The following is a 24,317-nucleotide window of genomic DNA, read 5'->3' on the forward strand; positions in this document are numbered from 1 at the left end:
AAGTTGCAGAAATCTATCAGAAATGGCAAGATCTAAGCTTGTTGTGTGTACTGAAGAATTTGGTTGTGTAACCATCATGTTTGAGCCGTAAAATAATGCTGGACAAAAATGTGGTTCCATTCCATCTGTGGCTGGGGTTCTACCAAACTGCTGGCAGTCATCACAGGAATTACAACCTAGAAATACAGTTGCCATTGTAGAGAAAATTCCAGTTAGATAAGATTATTTAGGAAGTGTACTTGAAAGCAGGGATTTCAAATTAAGCAAAATGAGATACCTATTCGATATTTTATTTTATTTTATTTTATTTTATTTTATTTTATTTTATTTTATTTTATTCTAATTCCAGTATGGTTAAATATATACTCAGCGCTTATCAAGATAAATGTACTCTTAATCCCCTTTACCTATTTCACCCATCTCCCCCCCATCTCCCCTTTGGTAACCATCTGTTTGTTCTCTATAATTAAGAGTCTGTTTTTTGGTTTGTCTCCTTTTCCTTTGTTCATGTGTTTTGTTTCTTAAATTCTATATATGAGTGAAATTATATGGTATTTTTCTTTTTCCTACTGACCTACTTCACTAAGCATTATACTCTCTAGCTGTACCCATGTTGCAAATCACAACACTTTATTCTTTATGGCTGAATAATATTCCATTGTATATATATACCACATCTTCTTTACCCATTCATCAATCAGTGGACACTTGGGTTGCCCGAGGAATACCTATTTTAATTGGCATGGAAAAGCCTCCAAAAGGTACAAAAGTCCAAAATAGTTTCATTGAAAGATTTATTAATGAGACTGTAAGACTGATAGAACTCCTACTACTCCCCTCTATCCTTTGAGTATTTATCCTAATGCTTTTCTTTATGAATTACATTTCTACTCTGAAGAAACTCTTAAATAGTTACCTTTTTTCAATGTTTATTTTTGAGAAAGAGAGAGAGAGCACAAGCAGGGGAGGGGCAGAGAGAGGGAGGGGGGCAGAGGATCCAAAGTGGGCTCTGTGCTAACAGCAGAGGAGCCCAGTGTGGGGCTTGATCTCACAAACTGTGAGATCATGACCTAAGCCAAAGTCAGACCCTTAACTGATTGAGCTGCCCAGGCACCCCAAACCACAAATATTCTTAATGACATCTAGAATGGTGAATCTTTGGGGTGCCTGGGTGGCCCAATCAATTAAGCGTCCGACTTTGGCTCAGGTCATGATATCACGGCTCATGAGTTTGAGCCCCACATCGGGTTCTCTGCTGTCAGTGCAAAGCCTGCTTTGGACCCTCTATTCCCCTTCTCTCTCTGCCCCTCCCCTGCTCATGCTCCCTCTAACCCTCTCAAAATAAATAAACATTAAAAAAATAAATACGGACGCCTGGGTGGCTCAGTCAGTTAAGCGTCTGACTTTGGCTTAGGTCATGATCTCACAGTTTGTGAGTTTGAGCCCCACCTCGGGCTCTGTGCTGACAGCTCAGAGCCTGGAGCCTGCTCTGGATTCTGTGTCTCCCTCTCTCTCTCTGCTCTTCCCCTGCTCACACTGTCTCTCTCTCTCTCTCTGTCTCTCAAAAATAAACATAAATAAATATAAAAAACAAACAAATAAATAAATAATAGAATGCTGAATCCTTTCCAGAAGGTTTTCAGTTCACTCTGTTCAGACCCATCAGAGGAATCACTATCTAGAGCAGCTATGGCCTTATGATTTTTTTTAAATAATAAGACTTGAAAGTTGAAATTACTCCTTGATCCATGGGTTGCGGAATGGACGTTATTTGAGGAGGCTGTTGTATATCTCCATCAGACCCCACAGCAGTAATATTTGGAAAGGAACCATTTTTTCTCAGTACTAGTTCTCAACAGTGGGCTTAAAATATTCAGTAAACCATGTTTCAAACAGATGTACTGTCATTCAGACTTCGTTGTTCCATTCATAGAGCACAGGCAGAGTAGATTTATTATAATTTTTAAGGACCCTAGGACTTCCAAGAATGGTGAATGAGCATTGGCTTCCACTTAAAGTTGCCACTGCATTAGTCGCTAATAGAGTCAGCATGTCCTTTGAAACTTTGAAGCCAGGCATGGACTTCCTTCTCTGTGTAGGTAAGTCCTAGGTGGTATCTTCTTCCCATATAAAGCTGGTTATTTCCTCTACATTGAAAGCTTCTACATTAAGTGTAGCTACTGCCATGAATTATCTTAGCCAGATCTTCTACATCAGCTTCTACATCAGCCCTTGCTTCTTCGTCTTGTATTTTTATGCTAGGAGATGGCCTCTTTCCTTAAACCTCATGAACCATCCTCCACTAATTTGTCTTTTACATCTCCTTACTAACTCTCTCAACCTTCACAGAATTGAAGAGAGTGAGGGCCTTGCTCTGGTGTTGGCTTTGGCTTAAGGGAATGTTGTGGCTGGTTTGATCTTCCATTCAAACCACTAAAACTGCCTTCACATCGGCAATGAGACTATTTTACTTTCTTATCGCTTCTATGTTCACTGGAGTAGCACTTTTCATTTCCTTCAAGTACTTTTCCTTTGCGTTCACAACTTGAGTGCCGCAAGAGGCCTAGCTTTCAGCCTTTCATGGCTTTTGAGATGACTTCCCCAGTAAGCTTAATCACCCCTAGGTTTGGACTTAAAGTGAAAGCCATGCAATTCTTTCACCTGAACATTCAGAGGCCATTGCAGGGTTATTAACTGGTCTAATTTTAATACCGTTGGGTCTCAGAAAACAGAAAGGCCTGAGGAGAGGGAAGGAGAAGGGGAACAGCTGGTTGACAGGGCAGTCAGAATGCACATAGTGTTTACCGATTAAGTTCACTGTCCTATGTGGGCGTGGTTCGCCCCAAACCATCACAGTAGTAACATTAAGGATCACTGATTACACATCACCATAACAAATATCAAAATAAAAAAGTCTGAAATATTGCTAGAATTATCAAAATGGGACCCAGAGGCAGGAAGTGAGCAAATGCTGTTGAAAAATGAGACTGAGAAACTTGCTCGATGCAGGGCTGCCACAAGCCTTCGGTTTGTATAAAATGCTGTATCTGCAGAGTGCAGCCGAGAGAGGCACACTAGAACAAGGCGTGCCTGTATATGGCTCGGGTGGCATCTCAAGTCAGGGAGATAAGGAGGGATGGTGTAAATAAATGGTCTGCACACAGCTGGGTTCACTAAAAAAAAAAAAAGAAGTCAAATCTATACCTCACATCATACACCCAGATTAATTTCAAATACAGCAAAGGTTTAAGTGCTACCAACCACTGCTAAAGAAGCTGTAATAGTCCAGACATCACTCGTTGTCAGCCGTCTGGGAGGACAGTTGATTCCCATCACTGGATATTTTCACACTTTTTGATATTTGCAAATCTAATGGTTAGAAGCATGGTATCTTCTTGTTTTAAATTTGCATTTCCCTGATGACTGCAGTTTAAACAGCTTCTCGTGTGTTTATTGACCATCTGGATTTCCTGTTGTGTGAAATTGCCTGTTCGAATCTTTTACCCACTTATTTCTATTTGGTTATTTGTATTTTTCATATTGATTATTTTAGGGTTTCTCTTTACTTCCTAGAAAACAGCATATTTTTGTGGGGCAGTTATTTTCTTCTGTGTTAGGGCTTCTCTTTTCATTTTATATGTGGCTTCTCATGTGCACCTGTTTATTATTTTGATGGAATCAAATTGTCATTCTTTTCCTTTGTGATTTTTGCTTTTGGGGTTTTGTTGAAGACGACTTCCTGACCTCAAGGTCACAAGGATATTCTCCGTATTCTCTTATGAAGAAGGAGAAAGAAAAAAAAAGAGGAGAAAGAGGAAAGGAAGGATAAGTGGGAAAAAAGGAAACACTTGATTTTTTAAAAAATAGAAGTGCTGGAAATAATATGAGAAAATTCCTTTTGTAATTTTAAAATGAGGTGACTTTTCTAAAAATGACTCAAAAACTCTAAGTCCTAAAATTAAAAATTGATAAATACTTTAGACTTTTTTAAACTTCTGCAGCAAAGCATACCATAAGCTGACAAACTGATGACAAATTTGTGATTTATATCACAGACCACGCTCCATAACATAAAGAGTGCCTAGAAAACAATTAGAAAATATAGTGACACAATAGGAAATTGTCAAAATACATTAATAGAGAGTCGATAGAAAATGAAATACAAAGTACAATTTAATTATACAAAGTGCAATGTACAACTTAATTGTACAATGAAACAAATACCAAGTTAAAATAAGCTATGAGTCCATTTTTCATCTAGGAGATTAACAAAAATGAAAATTTCGATTGCATGGTCTATTGACAAGACAGTGGGGAAATGGTCACTCTCACTCATTGCTAGTAGAAATGTAAATTGCCACAATGCCTATGGAAAGCAATTTGGGAAAAAATTTAATTACAAATACATATACTTTTTTGCTAAGTAGTTCTACCTCTGTGAATGTATCTTACACTTACACATGTGAAAATAAATAATATTATTCATTGCAACATTGTTTGCAAAAGAAAAGGACTAGAATGTTCTATCATTGACAGGGATTAGATTAGAAAAATTGCAGTATGTCTAAACAACAGCATCTGTGCACCAATAAAAAACAGTGAGGAAGCTTTCTATACATAAACATCTGTGAAATGTATTGTGAATTGAACAAAGCAAGGTGGGAAAAAATTGAGTAGGAGGCAAATTTCGCTTAAAGTGGAAGACAGGAATATATATCTTTATTGGCTGGTATTTGCCTGAAGTAACTGGCAAATTACAAAATTAATGGCAGTGGTTACCAGTGTGTGAATGACAGGGCAAGGAAAACAGGAAAAGCAGATTGATGGAAGGCAGTTTTTGCAGACTTCACATACTTCCAAGTTTGTTTTCTAATTTTTGAAAGATGATTTTGTTACCTATTGAATTGATTACATTTAAAAAAAACAGTTTGGTGGCTCAGTCGTTGAAGCGTCCGACTTTGGCCCAGGTCATGATCTCACAGTTCTTGAGTTCAAGCCCCGCGTGGGGGTCTGTGCTGACAAGCTCAGAGCCTAGAGCCTGGAGCCTGCTTTGGATTCTGTGTCTCCCTCTGCCTTTGCTTGTGCTCGCTCTCTCTCTCTCTCTCTCTCTCTCAAAAATAAATAAACATTTTTTAAATAAAAAAATAAAAAATCAATTTACTTAAAAATAAAATTAATAATATTGATTTAGTTTAAAAAAAAATAGAAGCCAAACAGTGAAGACTGTACCTTTAACTATCTTTCTACCTGTGTCAGGGTTTGAAAAGTCACACTTTTTAGAAACGTGGTAAGGAAATGTTGACCCTGAAAAAAGTTCCAGTACGGTGCTATGTTTATGTGCCAAAACAAATGAAATTTCCTGAGATATTTCAGGACAGATATTATAAATTTAAAAATGCTTTTTCTAAAGTAGACTATGAAGAGATGAAATAATTTATGGTAAGCTGGAGCAGTGAAAATATTCCATGCAATGCAAAAATGTCAACTTCAAAATTACTCTGAATATCACGTATAAAGAAAAAAAACCCCAAGTTTGCCATTAAATGATCAACTGACAACTCAAAGCAGAATATACCGAAATGCCTAACATTTTATTATCATATCTATTTCTCGCAATTCAGAAAAACCATAAAGAATATCATCTAAATCTGTAATTTAATGCATAACACTGTAACACATTTCTAAAGTAAGTTTTAAAATGAGTCAGCCTTATGAGTCTGAGTGACATTTTGTCACTGATTTAAAAGAAAATGCTGCTTCTGTTAAGATCTTATAATACATATAATAAAGAAAAACACAGTATAAGTTTAGACAAATTTGAGAACTTTATCACCTTACCATCAGGGTGTTAATGCATATGTAAGCACAAATATTTGAACTATTCCTTTCATTATGTCAGATGACAAGAAAGGTGCCTGAAAATTGTCTTATTTGTTCAGGTAAATGAAGTAACGTCAGATCTAGGAGTGATGTCCTTATCATTATAGGATCTAGATGTCAGAGTATCATGGGCTAGAATAACGTTTGTAATGGTGTGAAAATGAAATATTTCAACATTGATGTTTTCCCTGAAAGGATTTATTTTCATGGTTACTCTTTTGCTGTCAGACTAGCTAGCTGGCTTATGGGTCTCACCTACAAAAATAAAACTCTGAAAAAAAAAGTGTCTTTAATTAAGTACAGCAAAGGTAAAGAAACAAAGGGGGTGTTAAAAATGGAGAGATGAGTGAGGAAAGATGTTAATTGGGGCCAACCTTCTGTTTGTTAACTCATCTGCAGTTTTAAGGGCTGAATTTTTATTATTCTCACAGAAGAGCATAGAAGGCACACAGGAATGAATGACCACAGGATGGGGCCAAAGGCGAGGACAGTTGAAACTCAGTGAGTGGCAGAACAAAAAGTAAAAGAATAAAAAAAAAGAAAAGAAAGAAAGAAAGAGAGAGAGACATTCTCAAGACATTTCATTACAGATTTTATGGAAATAATCTGATTTAGTCTTCATTGACTTTTCCTAAATCTTCACGTTTTAATACATTTTTTAAAAAAGTAATTAATTTTAAGAGGTGAGTGTGGAGGAAGAATGCCCAGTACATGGGTCCCAATCAGCATAAGTCCTGCCTGTTCTTGGCCTGCAAGGTACTTGGCCTTGAAGGCACTGTGGCTCCACCCAGGGCTTCAACTTGAACAGAAGGAGAGAAGCAGACTTAGCAGTGAGAGGGGTAATATATGCTACCATATGGCCAGATTCCTTTTATTTGTCAAGAGAAGATAAAAATCTGTATCATTCTTATGATACTGAAATATTTTTTTAAAAAAGTTGTAAACAGCCTTCAAACTAGTTGGCAACCTGTGTGCTTTAATGACAGCTAACCCTTGCACAAAACTTCCTACATGCCAGGCTATGTTCTAAGTACTTTACGTAGCGTCATTTCATCCACCAAACAACCACATGAGGTAAATCCTATTTTATCCCCATTTTTAAGATGAGTTAACTGAGACACAGTTATGTCTATAACTTGCACGAGGTCGCATAACTGGTAAATGGCAGAGGCAGAACCTGAGCTTCAGAACTTTGTTCCAGAGTTCAGACCCTCAAGCACTAAGTTATTCCTATAGGAAAATGTCCCCTTCAAAGAGCTGCTTATAAATATTTCATTAATTGTAGAACTGAATTCTATACTATACTGGCACTATGCTGATATTTTTCCATGGAATAATTTTTTTCATTCTCTTAAATCATTTTTTTTATTTGGAAAACTTCACAAACCACCATTTCTTTTTTAATTCAAGCACAATTAACAGACCGTGTTACATTACCATCAGGTGTACAATATAATGATTCAATAATTCTATGCATTACATCAGTGCTCATTAAGATTAATGTACTCTTAATCCCTTTTATCTATTTTACTCATCTCCCCACTAACCTCCCCTTTGGCAACCACCAGTTGTTCTCTATATTTAGGGGTGGTTTTTGTTTGTCTCTTTTTTCCTTTGTTCCTTTGTTGTGTTTCTTAAATTCTAACTATGAGTGAAATCATATGGTATTTGTCCTTCTCTGACTGATTTATTTCACCACTGTTTCTAAAGGGCCCAATTTGGAAGAGGGATATTTTGGAAAGGTAAGGTTATTATTAATTAAATATTTTCTAAAGGTAAAATTCATTTTGGAAAAAAATATTTTGTGTGTTTTAGCTACCATTTCCCATTTTTTATTGTGTAGCAAAATGCTACATGATAATTTTATATGTGCATATTTATATACACTTATACATGATTATACATGATTTATATATAATATACTATGATAGTGGTGTGCCTGTGTGGTGATAAGGCAAAAAATGTAAACAAGCAGCACAATTTGATACCTTTGACTTCAGTCAAGTTACCTAGACTCACTTCAGTTTTTCAGTTTTATTCAGTTTATTAATACATTTTTAAATAAAATTTAAATTAAATTAAATTAAAAATAAAAATTATAAATAAATTTTTATTCAGTTTATTAATAAACTTTTCAGTTTTATTCAGATATAGTTGACATATCACATTGTGTAAATTTAAGATATACAGCAAGATGACTAGATTAATATATATATTGTGGAATGTTTACAACACTAAGATCGGTTAATACATCCTTTACCTCATGTAACTATGATTTTGTTGTTGTTGTTATCGTGACAACATTGAAGTTCTACTTTTTCAGTACTATATTGTTAACTATAGTCACCATGCTATGCATTACATCCTTGGAACTTATTCATGTTATAACTGAAAGCATGTACACTTTGACCCACATTTACCCATTTTCCCCACCCTTCACCCTTTAACAACCACAATTTTGCTCTCTGTTTCTATGAGTTTGCTGTTTTTTAGATTCTACATGTGAGTGAGATAGATTGTACATTATTTGTCTTTCTCTGTCTCACTGACTTCACTTAGCATAATACCCTCAAGGTCCATCCTTGTGGTCACAAATAACAGGATTTCCTTCTTTTTTATGGCTGAATAATATACCACATATATATATCATATACACACACATATATATACACACATATATATACACATACATATATATCACATATATCATATATATCATATATATATATATATATCACATTTTCTCTTATCTTTTCATCTGTCAGTAGACACTTACATTGAGCATAGATATCTTGACCATTGTGAGATATTCTGCAATTAACATGGGAGCACATATATCTCTTTGATATAGTGGTTTTCTTCAGACAAATACCCAGAAATGGGATTGCTGGATCATATGGTAGTTCTCTTTTTAATTTTTTGAGGAACCTCCATACTGTTTTCCATAGTGGCTGTACCAATTTACATGTAAATTGATAGAGACTCTCTCAAGCTTTCATTCCAAGGTCTATTGTAAATTCAGAGAATTCATAGGCATGGGTTACTCGCTAGTGGTTTTACTTGCTCTTGGTTAGTATGGACTGTTTTCAGAGGGTTGGCTATTTGTCTTCCACTGGTATAAGCCTGTCCCATCATGTCTATAGACCTCATTATGTCTATAGGTCTCACATTTGTATCCATACCTCTCGGAGATGTAATTGTAAGAAAAACACCTGAAAAGTCCTTCCTGATAGAATGATCCTTTAGCAGGTCCAATTATTTCAAAAAACTTCTCTTGCAGAGTCCACTGTTGGTTGCGAAAGAAACATCTCTATTCAGTGTATACAGGAGGTAGTAGGTCCTCCATATCTTCTCTAGGAAGGCTACTCCTTTTTCATTATTAAAGTTCCATCTCTTCCTAACATTAGCTATGGGCTCACAGCTATCCTTTCTAAATCCAGATTCTGGCTTACCCCAGATGAAAACCTTCAAATTTCTCCTTACAGTAAGCAGGTGTGATTCCCTAAATTGCCACCATGAAGGATGTCAAACTCTTAATGTTCCTCACTGACATAAGGTAGTGGGAAGTACTATTTAACCCAAACACATACACATGATAGAAAGTCATACTCTGTCCTGGGGTTTCCACTCCTACTCCATGCAGTTTCAGCTAGTAGAAAGCTGGTCATTTTTATTGTGCTAAAATCTAAATATTTGAGTCACCCCTACAACCTCCTCCTCGGACCTGGTTGTTCCAGCAATGGAGGGTAAGTGAGAAGAAGTTTGAGGACGTCATTAAGATTCAGTAGACTTTCAGACTCTCAGTTAATTTTCTTCCAACTGAGCCAGGACCACGGAGCCATAGTGAGCAGCATTGAACAGGAAGCCAGGCTTAGCTAGGTAGCACAGAGGTCTCAGATAAAACAAACAAAGCAGGGCTTTGTGAGGTGACAAAAAGGAAATGAGCAAAGTCACACCCTGAGCCCATCAGCCAGGCAGTCTAGTGAGCAGGAAACAAAGCCACGAGACCAATGGCCCCCAGTGGTGAGACTATACTGCACAGGTGATCAGAACAGAGCTAAGGTTGAGTTCTGTCCATGAAGCCACTTTGATGTATTCTAATTGCCTAGAGCAGTGCTCTAAGAAAATAAGGGAAGAGCCTTCCTACTTTTAAACATAGCCTATGGTTTGCAGAAGCTGTTTTTAAAAATAACATGAATCTGATCTTACAAAATATTTTCTGACATGAACAGAAAAATCTGTAAGTTGCTAAGAGTACTATTATGTTAGAAGAAGAAAAAATGAAAAACAGATTAAAGATTTAACATTCTGCTCAGAACCTTTCTCTTGCCAAGGATAAACCCAATCCTTTGGAAGTTGACCACTTTTTTTCCTATTCTCAAAATGCAGAAGACCTATGTTGATAATGAAGACCGTGATGGGATTCTGATCCAGGATGCTTCTTAAACAATTAGGTCTAAACAATATGGAAACTACATCGAACGTGAACATTAAGGACATTGTAATCTAAATGTTGAGTAAAGTAAAGAAACAGAGAAAATTTACAATTAAAAGTTAATCTTCTAAATAAATATTCTTGCCACGTCCATTTGGGAAAGGTAGTTGTACTTTTTAAAATAGGACTGCATGTCCAGATTATATTTTATAAGGGCATGGGAAGATCTCATCCAAGTGTAAGCAAAGGAGAGTAGCCAAGACATCCCTTAATCAAAGAGAGACTGGAACAAGTATAGTGTATGTGGAGAGCTAACAGATGAAATCAGTGTGGGTAAAGTAGACTACATGTATTAAGGAGCAATGGAAAATCTATATAGGTCATGTAGTCCCAGACTTGGCTATGCGGCTGAAGAACTTGAAACTGATAGGTCAAGAGGACATTATAGTTTCTGTAATGGGTGGATACAGGTGGGTGACACAGTGGTAGGGAGATGTTTTAGGAAGCCATGCAGGTTAGGCTTGGGCAAAGATGAGCTGATTTCTGCATATTGGACAAGGCTAAATCCATAATTCTGGCATGTTGTCATAAAGGTCTGACAATAATGGGATATTTGAAAAGGAAAAGAAAGGGTAAATTTGAGAAACATTAAGAAAAAACCCAAGTCCCTGACAGACTGAATATAGAAGAATTAGACAAACATAGCACATATAACTCCACCAATCCTTTATACATAGAAAGCCTATAAAATACTACTGGAAAACTGGGAGAAGTAGAGAGGCTGAGAAATGGGGCCCTGCACAGGGGTGGGGGTGCATCCTGATTTATTTTTCATATTGACTATATGATTCAAAGCAGAAACTATTGGCACTTAGCACTGGTTTTAGCATTAAAGAAACAACCTAGTCCTGGGGAGCTTTCACTGTATTTGGGCAAGAATGCAGGGCAGACCGTGGTATGAAACAAACACAAAGAAAATGAAATGTAAACACCTTGATAATGAATAAATGATATTTTTACCACTGAGAGGATTGAAAAAAAGGAATAACACAGGAAGTGGGGGCAGTGGATTAAAATGTCACAACTGGGAAGCAGGATGCTGACCCTTGAGTTACGCGTTGAGAGATTGGAGATAGAGGAAGAGGAGCTGAGTAGGAGCCAGACGCTGCGGGAATCTGCTGATCGGCGGGAATGTGGGCCTGTGGCTGGGGACGCTGCAAAAGTAAAAGTGATATTAAGTGACAAGAACAAGGGCCTGCCTTAGAGGGATGTTTGCAACATGAGGCAAACTGAAAGCAATATTTCTCCTGCTTTCTAAAATAAACGTTATCGTGAACTCATCATGAGTTTGCTCTCATCCTATTCTCTGTGGGGATGGAGACCTTGTCGGCACTCTGTTCTGTTAAACACGCATACTCACACACACACTAATAATTGTAATAAACACTTCTCCATGCAAAGTGCCACTCGCTGGAGTTGCTATAGGAAGTTTTACACTTGGGAAAATTTGTACAAGCAGGTAGAATTCTCCCTTTCAATCTATACAGTTCTCTTGGTGGCAGGGAGGGTAGGAGGTGGCAGAGAACACAGTAATAAAAACAAAAATCAAGTTACTGTACAAACCAGCATAGAAATGGGATTTTGTTAAAAAGGAAAGAGAATGAGGGGCGCCTGGGTGGCTCAGTCAGTTAAGCATCCGACTTTGGCTCAGGTCATGATCTCAGGGCTCGTGAGTCGGAACCCCACCTTGGGCTCTGTGCTGACAGTTCATAGCCTGGGGCCTGCTTTAGATTCTGGGTCTCCTTCTCTTCCCCTCCCCCACTTGCACTCTCTCTCTCTCTCTCTCTCTCTCTCTCTCTCACAAATAAATAAACATTAAAAATTTTTTTTTGAGTAAAGGGAATGAGAATATGCTTCATCAGCAATGAAGCTGACAGCAGCTGCTAACCATGTGCTTTCTACCAGAACACAAAAACTAACCTATTAGGGTGTATGACCAAGTTCAGGTTAGAAAGTGCCTGAGTTCAAACAATGGCTTCTCCGTTTATTGCTTGAAAGACCAGAAAGTGATTTAATTGCCCTATATTCTAATTGTCTCATCTATGAAATGGTGGTATTATTATCTACCTCATCCAGTTGTTGTTAGGATTAAGTTACCATTTGTAAATCTCGTAGCACACTGGCCAACAGCAAAAGGTTATAAGTGTAATATAATTACCATTAGGAGATTTTCTTGCTACTTGCTTGAAAAAGGACCATTGGCAAATACTGTTTCCCATTTAATAATATTTTTGAAATGGAGATGATAGGTGTGGTGATGAGCCCTTTGGTTCTTGTTGGCTGACCCCGGAAGAAAGGGTTGTCAATCACCAACATTTTTAGGTTCTTGCCAATTTCCTCTTTAATTCTCTTGGAAAGACATTTTTAGGCCTAACAGATATTTAATATTCTTTATAGATAATTAATGTTTCCTTCATACTCTGCATTGTTTGGTTAGAATACATTCCACAACATTAACTGAGCACCTGCCATGTTCTGGGGATGGAAGGAGTGATACGGTTTCACATGTGGTTTCTCTACATGATGTCAAAACAACTGATACCTCAGTCAGAAACAAAAAGTCAATTCACAATTCAAAGTACGGCTTTGATAACACATATTAAAAACTATAAAACTAGCTTCGTATTAATGAGTATGTCTTTCGTGGGCAAAACGCTAATATACTTATCTAGATTTTTTTATAACATGTATGGAATTTCAAGTTATTGCATCATAATATCAACAAATAGATTATTCCAATCATGTGTCCTGAACAAACTAATACTGTACTATGTCAAGGAATTTTGCATATCTGGAAATACATCCATAATTTAAGAAAGATCAGAGTCAATTATCAGTGTCCTCTTTCACCATTGTAACAATGTGCTATTGTTTGTATGTAAAATTATCACCCACTAACACTTGAAAAGCCTTTTGCGTTGTTTCCAACAAGATATTCAATTGAAGGAAAAATGAAATGCGAGGAATTTTTAGTGTATACCGAATTGTATGTTGTAGGAACAAGAAAGTGTGGAAATGCATACACTGTGTTATATTTCCTTATTAATTCCTGTCACTCATATTACCCAAGAATTCACTCAAACTTAATCACAAAACATGTCCTGACCTTTAACAACTAGTAGGCTGCAATGTTAACCTTCAACATTTTGCAAAATTCTTCTTGAAACACTTCCTCTGGAAAACACGCCGCTCAAAGTGCTAAAATTGTCTCCTAGAATAACCACAGCAGGACTGTAACAAACCCCCTTTTAAAAACCAAATAAAGTCTTCCGTGGGGGCGGTTCACCGCTTCCCCTTTTTAACATACAGGAACTAATTTAGCTGAGAAGATAAAAGCAAGAGCTGCCTACAGATGTACAAGGAAACTAGATCCTAGGACATAAAACACCTCAGTGGCATGGTGGTCTGGACATTTTCTATAAAAAGAGCCTCCAGACTGAGAATATCCCAAATGTACAGCAAGGAGTCGAAGATCTGTATATATTTGTATTGTAGGTGACAGAAGAAGGAAGAAAAGGCACACTAAACTAGTTTCAATTGTAACTGTTTATGTGTTTTCCAGTTAGGTCATTTTATACTTATTTTCAATGTAATACTAATATGAAGATACCAAGAATTTAAAACTAAGACAAAAGAATTTAGTGTGGTAATCATTTCTTAGTATATACTTAAAGCATTATTATGTGATGTACCTGAAACTTACACATGGTTATATGTCAATTGTATTTCAGTAAAACTGGAGCAAAATTATGCTAAAAAAGTAACATGATAGGCTACTTTGAAACTACCAACAATATCAGAAGAGTAAAGAGCCTAGAATATTCTGGCAGATGACTAAATTCTTGCTTTTCTTTCATGGAAAGACCTCATGAAATACTATGTCTTCTATAAATCCTTTCCTCTTTCAGAAAGACCATAAGATAGGATGGTCATAGAAAGGTCATAGGTCATAGAAAGACCGTACATAGGATGCAACTTTCTCACTTAAAAAAAAAAAAAAAACATAAAATTCACTTAGTTCATTACTCATATACAACTTCCCAACTTCATTTGTTCAATTTTTTGGTTATCTACTTGATTATACATCTGTGGGATATATTGTGTGAATTGAGGTAAATTATAAACTGCAAGAATATTGGCTACAAACCTCATTCACTCAACATATATATTTTCTAACAGTGTCATCATGGAATAAATGTTCTATTTTTAACATAATGACAAGAGTGTAGGAAAATGCAAATACATAAACTGCAGGCTTTCCTTCCATAGCTCTTACTGAGAAGTTTCATAGGACTATTTGTCAATAAAAGTATATCACATCAATTTTTCTACAAAATTTTCCTTTTAAAAAATATGTGAGAGACAAACACGGTAAGTTCTATTCTTTAGGAGAAAAAACATGGTAAAAAAATGTGCTATTTCCCTAGTGAAGCTTGATTGGCAACATTTTTTTACTCTATTATTGTCACAAATTATTTCTGAAAGGTGAAACTTTGATAACCATATTAGGAGAAAGTGTGCATGCAGGACTTGATCACATGAGAGCGTACAGTTGCTAGCTAGGCACAATAGGAAACAAATGATGTATATTTTCAGCATCATTCCCTTCCTAAAAACTCATTGTGTATCTAGCTTCTTGATACGCTGCTTCTTGACTTCTTAGGACACCTCAGTGTAATAAATCATCATATTTTCCTTGTACCTCCTTCATAAAATTTGTCTGCACTGGACTCTATCAAAGGTTTCTTTTCTTTTTTTTTTCTATTAATTTTATTTTTTTTTAATTTACATCCAAATTAGTTAGCATATAGTGCAACAATAATTTCAGGAGTAGATTCCTTAGGGATGCCCCTTACCCATTTAGCCCATCCCCCCCTCCCACAACCCCTCCAGTAACCCTCTGTTTGTTCTCCGTATTTAAGAGTCTCTTATATTTTGTCCCCCTCCCTGTTTTTATATTGTTTTGGCTTCCCTTCCCTTATGGTCATCTGTTCTGTGTCTAAATGTCCTAATAGGAGTAAAATCATATGATATTTTTCTTTCTCTAATTTCACTTAGCATAATACCCTCTAGTTCCAACCACGTAGTTGCATATGGCAAGATTTCATTCTTTTTGATTGCCGAGTAATACTCCATTGTATATATATATACTACATCTTCTTTATCCATTCATCCATTGATGGACATTTGGGCTCTTTCCATACTTTGGCTATTGTTGATAGTGCTGCTGTAAACATTGGGGTTCATGTGTCCTTTCGACACAGCATACCTATGTCCCTTGGATAAATACCTAGTAGTACAATTGCTGGGTCGTAGGGTAGTTCTATTTTTTAGTTTTTTGAGGAACCTCCATACCGATTTCCAGAGTGGCTGCCCAGTTTGCATTCCCACCAGCAATGCAAAACAGATCCTCTTTCTTCGCATCCCCACCGACATCTGTTGTTGCCTGAGTTGTTAACGTTAGCCATTCTGACAGATGTGAAGCAGAATCTCATTGTGGCTTTGATTTGTATTTCCCTGATGATGAGTGATGTTGAGCATTTTTTCGTGTGTCGGTTGGCCATCTAGATGTCTTTGGAGAAGTGTCTATTCATGTCTTTTGCCCATTTCTTCACCGGATTATTTGTTTTTTGGGTGTTGAGTCTGATAAATTCCTTATAGATTCTGGATACTAACCCTTTATCTGATATGTCATTTGCAAATATCTTGTCCCATTCTGTCAGTTGCCTTTTAGTTTTGTTGATTGTATCCTTCGCTGTGTTGAAGCTTTTTATTTTGATGAAGTCCCAATATTTCATTTTTACTTTTGTTTCCCTTGCCTCCGGAGATGTGTTGAGTAAGAAGTTGCTGAGGCCAAGATCAAAGAGGTTTTTGCCTGCTTTCTCCTCAAGGATTTTGATGACTTCCTGTCTTACGTCTAGGTCTTTCATCCATTTTGAGTTTATTTTTGTGTATGGTGTAAGAAAGTGGTCCAGGTTCATTCTTCTGCATGTCACTGTCCAGTTTTTCCATTACAACTTGCTGAAGAGACTGTCTTTATTCCACTGGAAATTCTTTCCTGCTTCGTCAAAAATTAGTTGGCCATTTGTTTGTGGGTCCATTTCTGGGTTCTCTATTCTGTCCATTGACTTGAGTGTCTGTTCATGTGCCAACAAAGGTTTATTTTCTTTCTACCTATTTTATTTTTTCAGTCCTCACTCTCTAGAAATACATTTACCTTTCAATAGGTATTTTAGGAAATAACTTCTTAACCCAGGGTGATTTAAAAATCTTTCAAATGTGTCAGCTTTCTATATTTTTGATATATCTATTTGGCTAAAAGCCTATAGTTTGTCTAAATATTTTTAAACAAGTTAAAAATTGGATCAACAGCAGCACTGACAATCAAGTGGTTGTTTTCAGTGACCAAGAAGTAACTTCAACTCTCCTGTTTGCTACCTCTGCTGTTTAAAGCATGACAAAATCACTCTTTTATTTGGTCTTATATGTATACTGTCTCTAGAGCTGACTCTGTCAATATCCATGGCAGTTGGAAAAGTTAGGTAACTCTTCACTTTCTCCCAAACTCTGCCCTTCCCCATGGCTAGAGGAAGATGTGCAGGAAAGTGAAGAACCATCAGCTTGGACTCCTTCTCAAGCTAAGGGGCCAGAAACTGCAGTGTAATGTAGTTCCTTTCTCATTCTGTTAGGCTCTAAGCAAGAAAAACCAATATCTCCTCTGCCTAAAAATAGCTCTTAAGGATTTTTTAAATCGTCATCGATGCTTTCCTTTGCCACATCCGTAGCTTCACCACATAACTTTGTAGGTCTTGTCATCATTAGGTGAAATGCAGTTCTCCACCCCTTAAATCTAAAATAATCATGTGACTTGCATGGTTCAGTGGTACTTTAGCAAATGTGACACAAACAGAGAATTGAAAATGTTCTTCACTTTGGGATTCGGACTTCTTGTTTATCTGGGAACTTTTCTGCTTACACGTGCATAAGCCCTATTGAGTCTATTAAATGATATGAGCAGGTATGCTGCATGATGTGAGCAGGTGTGTCAGTAACATGAGCAGATGTGTATGTGGATGATGCAAGCAGGGATGTGGATGACGTGTGCAGGTATAATGAGTGATGTGAGTAGATGTTCTAAATGATAAGAGACATGTAGCCCAAGCAGTCCTGTCGTTCCAGCTAATAATGAACCAACTACCTGATATGTTAAAGAGACCGTGATAAACTGAGCCCCAGTTGAGTTACCATCTGACAACAGACACAAGAGTAGGACACAAGCAGCTACAATCAGGAGCAAAGTGATCATATAACCCCAGTTCAAATCACCAACACAGAGAATCATAAGCTAAACAAACAGTTGCTTGTGTAAGCTTTTAAGTTTTGGTATCGTTGGTAACTCAATAAATAGATACACTGACTCCATCGGAAAGGAAAGGAAAGGAAACTTGTTTATTAAAGAAACATTTCATTTCTCAGTATTTTTTGGACTCTACTGTTCCTGAAAATTCTTATTTGTCTTTGAGAGAAGTGCATTTGTTTGCTCTTAGCATGTTACAGTTTAATAAACATGTCTGCCATTCACATCAGTTCAATTGTCCAAAGAGTAGGAAAACCAAAGACAGCAAAAGGGCTTAGGTTTCAACTGTGTCTCTGATCATCCCAAGGACTCTAGAAGCTTTTGTACAGATGAAGACCTCAGACTGAACAAATGCAGAGGGAAGGAGTTGGACATTGAGAGTGGGATGGCACTTAATGAGAGAAGTGGACGGGTATTATCACAGAGAACTGAAAAAAAATGCTAGAGAGAGGGTAAGAATCTTAGGGAAGTAGGATCACCTAGGACTTGTGAAACTCACAAGACCATCTTGGGAAGGGCCTAAATTACTTAAGTACCGTCTTTCTGGTACTCTGGGGAAAAGTCCTATTTATCAAGTTTTTAAATATTTCCTATCCTACCTTATAATTGCATTTGAAATAGTTTCATATGTGCAATGGAATAAATGTTAACAATTTTCCCAGCCTGGGTGGTAACCTGAGAAGGCTACTAGAAGCATCTAGGAAGATATGCATGATCTTACAGAGTACTTAAGAGAGACCGCTAGACTGAATGTCTTCTTGGCCCCTCCTCCACCACCCAGCAGAGGAAGTTGGCTTCTGAAAGAAGGCAAGCAAATATCTGCATTTCAATACCTAGAAACAGTTAAAGGTGTTTGAGGTCCAGAATTACTCAGAAGATGCTAGATAAACAAAATCTCTTTTAAGCAGGTTCCAACTGTACATCTTTTTCGCCTGAAATAATCAACTGGCAATTATTCCTGGTTGCAAGATGGAGAAGTTAATGGACATGAAATACCAAAGCAGTGTGTAGCTAATTTCATCTTCTTTTGAACTACCCTAAGTTATGGCGCCCTCTTCTTCTGAAGCACTATTTTCTTTCTTGTATTATAGTTATTTCTGAACACACCTTCTGGTGCACTGTAAGCGATTCAAAAGAGACAATCATTTATGCTAGTCATTAATGAATACCCCCCAGCACCCAGAACTATACATTATTTTGAGTAGTTTTTCAATATTATTTTGACTTATTTAAATGAATAGATAAGTGAATACATTCCTCAGTATTTACACAATCAGCAAATACCTGAATGAATGAATTAAATTAATGAATAAAATTATTTTACTTCAAGAGCAAAGAGAGCTATTGAGAGGCCCTGAATATAGTGAATAAAACCTGGAAAAATGAGGTAACCGGTGGCTTGTTAAAACAGGTCTCAAACAATACCCTCTGTCAGGCACCATTAGTTCAGAAAAGAATCACACAGACATCTAGTTTAATAGCTTATAGGATTATAAACTCCATTCACTTTAGCAAGGAAAAAAAATTCACCTTTAAAAATAATAATTTTTTGAATATCTCTCCATGTCAAAGGCATTCATGTATTTTTCATTTTCTACATCAAAAATAATGCTTCCAGGGGTGCCTGAGTGGCTCAGTCAGTCAAGTCCAACTTCGGCTCAGGTCATGATCTCGCGGTTCATGAGTTCCAGCCCTGAGTTGAGTTCTGTGCTGATAGCTCAGAGCCTGGAGCCTGCTTCAAGTTCTGTGTCTCCCTCTCTCTCTCTCTCTCTGTCCCTCCCCTGCTTTTACTCTGTCTCTCTCCGTCTCTCAAAGGTGAATAAATTTTAAAAATCAAAATCAAAATAAATAATGCTTCCAAGACAAAGTAAAAGTAGGGGGTACTAAATTGAAAAACAAAGACCATTCTAAGCTTTTTTTTCCCCCCCTAAGGATAATAAGGAATATGGGTGTCAAATTCACTTACCTGATAGGGAATGTGCCACTTCCTCACCCTTCCTCCTCCTTGGACATTCTTTTTTCCATCCTTCTTTATGCTTTGGGAAAAATCCAAGCATATCACAAGATTATTAGGAAGGGTTCTGAAAATTCACACCTCTGAACAAGACAGGGAGAAAATCTTTCGTCTCAATACATAAGAATCTGAATTAAGTCATTTGAAATTACTTACATCTCAGTCATTTCAAATTCTCTAGAATAATAGTACAGACTAAATTATCTCTTTCAAACAATTCCATAAGCAAGATACAGGAATTGGTAGGTGCTTATACATTTCCTTGTCTCTCTAAAATTACAACCTCCAAACCTTCTGATTTTGCCCCAGTAAGATAAATTCAAAGACCTCATCTCCTGCCTTTGGCATTAATTTGAAAAATGACTCAGACACCTTCTCAAATGTATAGACCTTTCTAAAACGGCACGAGGCAGATTTAAATGGGCACAATTTCAAAGCTGAGCAAAAAAGATTAAATGTTCATACTACAGATTGAACATCTGAAGAGATTTTAGGTTAAGTCCCCTTTGAAAATTCTGCCCTTGAGAGAGAGTTCACTTTTCATCACACATTTAGATTTTCATTTCATTTTTGCTACTTTCATAGAGCATTCTGAAACTATTTCTCCTCTTGTGGTTATACTTTAACGCTAGATCTAATAGCAGAAAGCACCCCCCCTTATCTTAAACATGAGCACAATTTATATAAATTAATTTTATTTCCCTCCTGTTGGAGAACCTCAGTGCAAATGTCTATAAACAGATTTCCAAGTTATCTCTCCCATATTTAGGTTTGAACAGTTCAATCCTTCATAAATACAGATTTGAAAATCATTCCCAGAAATCCTTTAAAGGATTTCTGTAAAGTAGCCTATTACATTTCATTTTGAATGACTGCAATTTGTTGGAACAGCAAGCAATAAGACTACACATATTTGCATATACACTGAAAAATTACATAATCTGAAAGTTCTCTTTTACTAGCAATTTAGTAACACATTATACCACATTGCTCCTGCTGGAACTACAAAATGTAGCCTTTCACAGAATGCTGAATTTTTCTGAAATAATGTTTTTAGGTAATGGCTTTTGAATTTTGGAAACACCGGCCATAGTCTAGAACCTACCCCTTTGCTATCTAACCAAAGACACAATTCCCCCAAAAAGAGTCCTTAATGAAATTAGCTCAAGCTACAGCAAAAAAGAAGAAAGGAAAGAAAAAAGAAGAAAGGAAGGAAGATAAGAAAATAAAAGAACAGGAAAAGAGAGAAATAAAGAATTCTCTTCTGGTTTAATGGTATAAGAACAGTAATGAATTTCCAACTGAGACTTCCCTGGAAGTCAATATAGAACAAAGAAACGAAAGTCTTTTATATACAAATATCTCTTCAAATTATGTCTTTGAAGTAAAATGTGGAGAACTACATGAATAGAATCCATTACTGTGACCAATCACAGAATCACAGACTGCCTCACCAATATTAAAATCATTTACTGAGCACACTATAGACTTGGAATTGTCTTAAGAGATATCTATGAAAGAAAATATCATTTCAGGATGGTTTCTGATAAACAAATTCCAGTTAGCTGATGTGAGTTTTTCTGCACATGAAAATCACATAGAGGGACATCTAGGTGACTCAGTCGATTAAGTGTCTGACTTCAGCTCAGGTCATGATCTCACAGTTTTTGGGTTTGAGCCCCACGTCAGGCTTTGTGCTAACAACTCAGAGCCTGGAGCCTACTTCAGATTCTGTGTCTCCCTCTCTCTGCCCCTCCCCCACTCATTCTCTCCACCCCCCAAAAATAAACATTAAAAAAAGAAAGTCATATAGAAAAGCTATAGACCATAAAAGTCCACACACCCACAACAAAGATGGTGTGAAAAGTCAGATCTTAAAATAAGATTTATACCCTTGTGGTTTATGAGGTGAGGAAAAAGGAATTTAAATTAGAAAAAAAATTATTTTTGATAATAAAATTGACAACAGCTATAGTCTCAGTTGAAAGAACCAGAATATATGTAGAGTTCCTTGAAGGGTATTTAATTGATCTGCTTTTTTTTTTAATATTCATTTTTTTGGGGGGAGACAGAGAGACAGAGTGCAAGCAGGGTAGGGGCAGAGAGAGAGACAGATACAGAATCTGAAGCAGGCTCCAGGCTCTGAGCTGTCAGCACAGAGCCTGACGCGGGGCTCGAAACCACAAAGTGCAGGATCATGACCTGGGCTGAAGTCGGTTGCCCAACTGACTCAAGCCACCCAGGTACCTAGATCTACTGCTTTTGTTACATGGCCTTCAAACCTTTTTTTAGCCACGAACCACTGGTGCAAATCAAAAAGAAAAGGATTAGATCTGATTCCAAGAGCTGCCCTAGTATCTGATAATTTTTCAGTTTCTATCTCCATGCATCCTTAAAATGAAACCCCCTAATTAAATCTTACCGGAACAAAGGAAGAGAAAGGAAGGATGGGGGGGAATAAAAAGAGAGGTGCGGGCAATGTTGACTGTCATTATCTCAGGTGACCTTCCTCTCTGGCAAAAATCTTACCCAAACCCGATCCTTGCCCCACTCTGTCACTCCAATCCGGCTAGTCACACTTGAGCCAAGTCTTTAAAATTTTTATTTCTATTCTCCTCTCTGGTCACAGTACCTTTCCCCCATGACATTGTCACATTCCCTTTACTCTTGTCTTTCTACCCTATGGAAACATCAATTTCCTCTAAGTCAAAGCTTTGGGGCATCACTGCCATCCCTAACCTGCCGATATCTCCTAAATTTCCTAAACCAATATTTCCAAACCATTTGCATGACATAATAGAAAAAGATATCATTTTCCTTTTTGTATTTTAATTAAATTCAGAATTTTATCTTAATATATTAGATGCTGAAGACTGTGCCACTGGAGATAATAAACCTGAGCCCTCTGGCTATCCTGGCAGTGCTCTGCCTGTGGATGACTAAGATCTCCACCTTAGCTCATCAGTGTGTGGTCACTACAGAAGACAGTGCAAGTTTTTAAGGAGAAAAAAATCTGAAGGCCCTGGTTTGAACCTTTTTTTGTTGTTGTTAATACCCTCAAATTCCTTACCACTTTATTCTACCAACCAACCTCTCCCCAGCCCTACAACAATATATTTCACTATGGCCTTCCTCAGCTACTAAATCTAAATTCTTAGCTACTCTGGAGAAAAATCACACAGTAATGGGAGCTGGTACCAAGGAAAATTATCAAGGCATCTCAACTTCAGACAGGACCTTAAGACCATCCGGCATTCTTTTGATGGACATCTAAGCAATTCTCTTCAACTTCATGATAGCATTTTAAACCTTCACCATTCTCTTAAGAGAATTCTCTTAAAGATCTCAAGTCTGAGTTCTGAAAGACTCTTTGGTCCCCTTCACAGAGAGATAGAAGCCATCAGGTAGGTATTGTCACCTCCCCCTAGACACACTTGTACCCAAATCCTGGAACTTCATGTTGTCTCAAGTTTCAGTGGAAGAAAAACCCAACTATAGGCTAATTCCATTCACCCTCCCCTCAGATTGCACTTTCTCTGAATTCCTTAAGGATATTATAGTTCTTTACCCCTTCCTACATCCTGTCTATTGGCTCTTTCTTTTAAAAACAAATTATTTTTGAGAGAGAGAGGTGCAAGTGGGAGAAGGGCATAGGGAGGGTGGGGGAGACAGAGGATCTGAATTGGGCCCCTCGCTGACAGCAGCAAGCCCGATGCAGGGCTCAGCTCACAAATTTTGAGATCATGACCTGAGCTGCAGTGGAATGCTTAACTGACTGAGCCCCCCAGGCACCTCTATTGGAACTTTCTTAATCCAATGTTTATTAAAAGGACTTTCTCAAGTCCACATTCCCCTATTTGTCTCCTCACCATAGCCATACTTCATGAAAGAAGCAGGAAACACACATTTCACACATCTGAAATGTGTCTGCCTCTTGTCAATTCATTGAATCTGATCCTGTCCAGATCACTATTAACCTCCTAATTCCTCTGTCCATTGGGCACCTTCGGTCTGGAGCTTCCCGGCCCTTACCCTAGCCAATGAGACCCTCGACTCCCTTTGTCAAACTCTCCCCTCTCTTGATTGCTGTGGGACCACTCTTTTCTGATTTTCTTTATGCCTTTTCAGATGCTGCTTTTCAATTTCTGTTTTGAGTCCCTCTTTTTTTTTTTCCACCGTCATTCTCCTTTAAATGTTAGTCTACTTCAGATGTCATCCTGAGTCATCTCTTCTCATTTGACATTATTTTCTCTACAGTTTCAAAGCAATCTAACTTCCTAGTTTTAAATGCTACCTAAAGTCACTTTAAAACCTTTACTTCTCTTCCTGTATGATTATAATGGAAACATCTTAAGGTAGGGGATTCTTTTCTTATTTATCATTATATTTCCAACATCTAGCATTATATGATCAATAATACTTATGGAATGAATGAAGGAATTCACATCTATATTTTTATCCCTGATCTTTTAATCTCCAAGATTGTTTATCACACTGCCTACTTTCTCTTTCAACTAAGCGGTTCCCCAGATGTCTCAGGCACATATTTCACCCTGAACTCATCACACTTC

The 24,317-nt window shown here is 37.2% G+C and overlaps 1 protein-coding gene across 18 annotated transcripts in view; it reads right to left on the minus strand.

The window, feature by feature from the left end:
- Positions 1-8,621: 8,621 nt before the first annotated feature.
- Positions 8,622-24,317, minus strand: part of LOC124518707 (uncharacterized) — a 106,149-nt gene continuing 90,453 nt past the window's right edge. For 13 of the 18 annotated variants that reach the window (XR_006963797.1, XR_006963779.1, XR_006963761.1 and 10 more), the window contains 2 exons: positions 19,699-19,768; positions 11,309-11,529 (listed from right to left, as the gene is read on the minus strand). Coding sequence is in view for 4 of the 18 variants with exons in the window: in XM_047088749.1 (XP_046944705.1) it covers positions 11,177-11,529; positions 19,699-19,768 (423 nt within the window). In the remaining 14 variants the exon portion in view is untranslated. Of the gene's footprint in view, positions 11,530-18,574; positions 18,851-19,698; positions 19,769-24,317 lie in introns of those variants that run through there. The other 5 variants (XM_047088749.1, XM_047088756.1, XR_006963791.1 and 2 more) reach the window with 3 other exon arrangements.

This window comes from Lynx rufus, unplaced genomic scaffold (assembly GCF_022079265.1).
Source record: "Lynx rufus isolate CCGP_SWC_20201006 ecotype Redwood Valley unplaced genomic scaffold, mLynRuf1.p SCAF_1, whole genome shotgun sequence".
In the NCBI taxonomy this organism is placed as follows: Eukaryota; Metazoa; Chordata; class Mammalia; order Carnivora; family Felidae; genus Lynx; species Lynx rufus.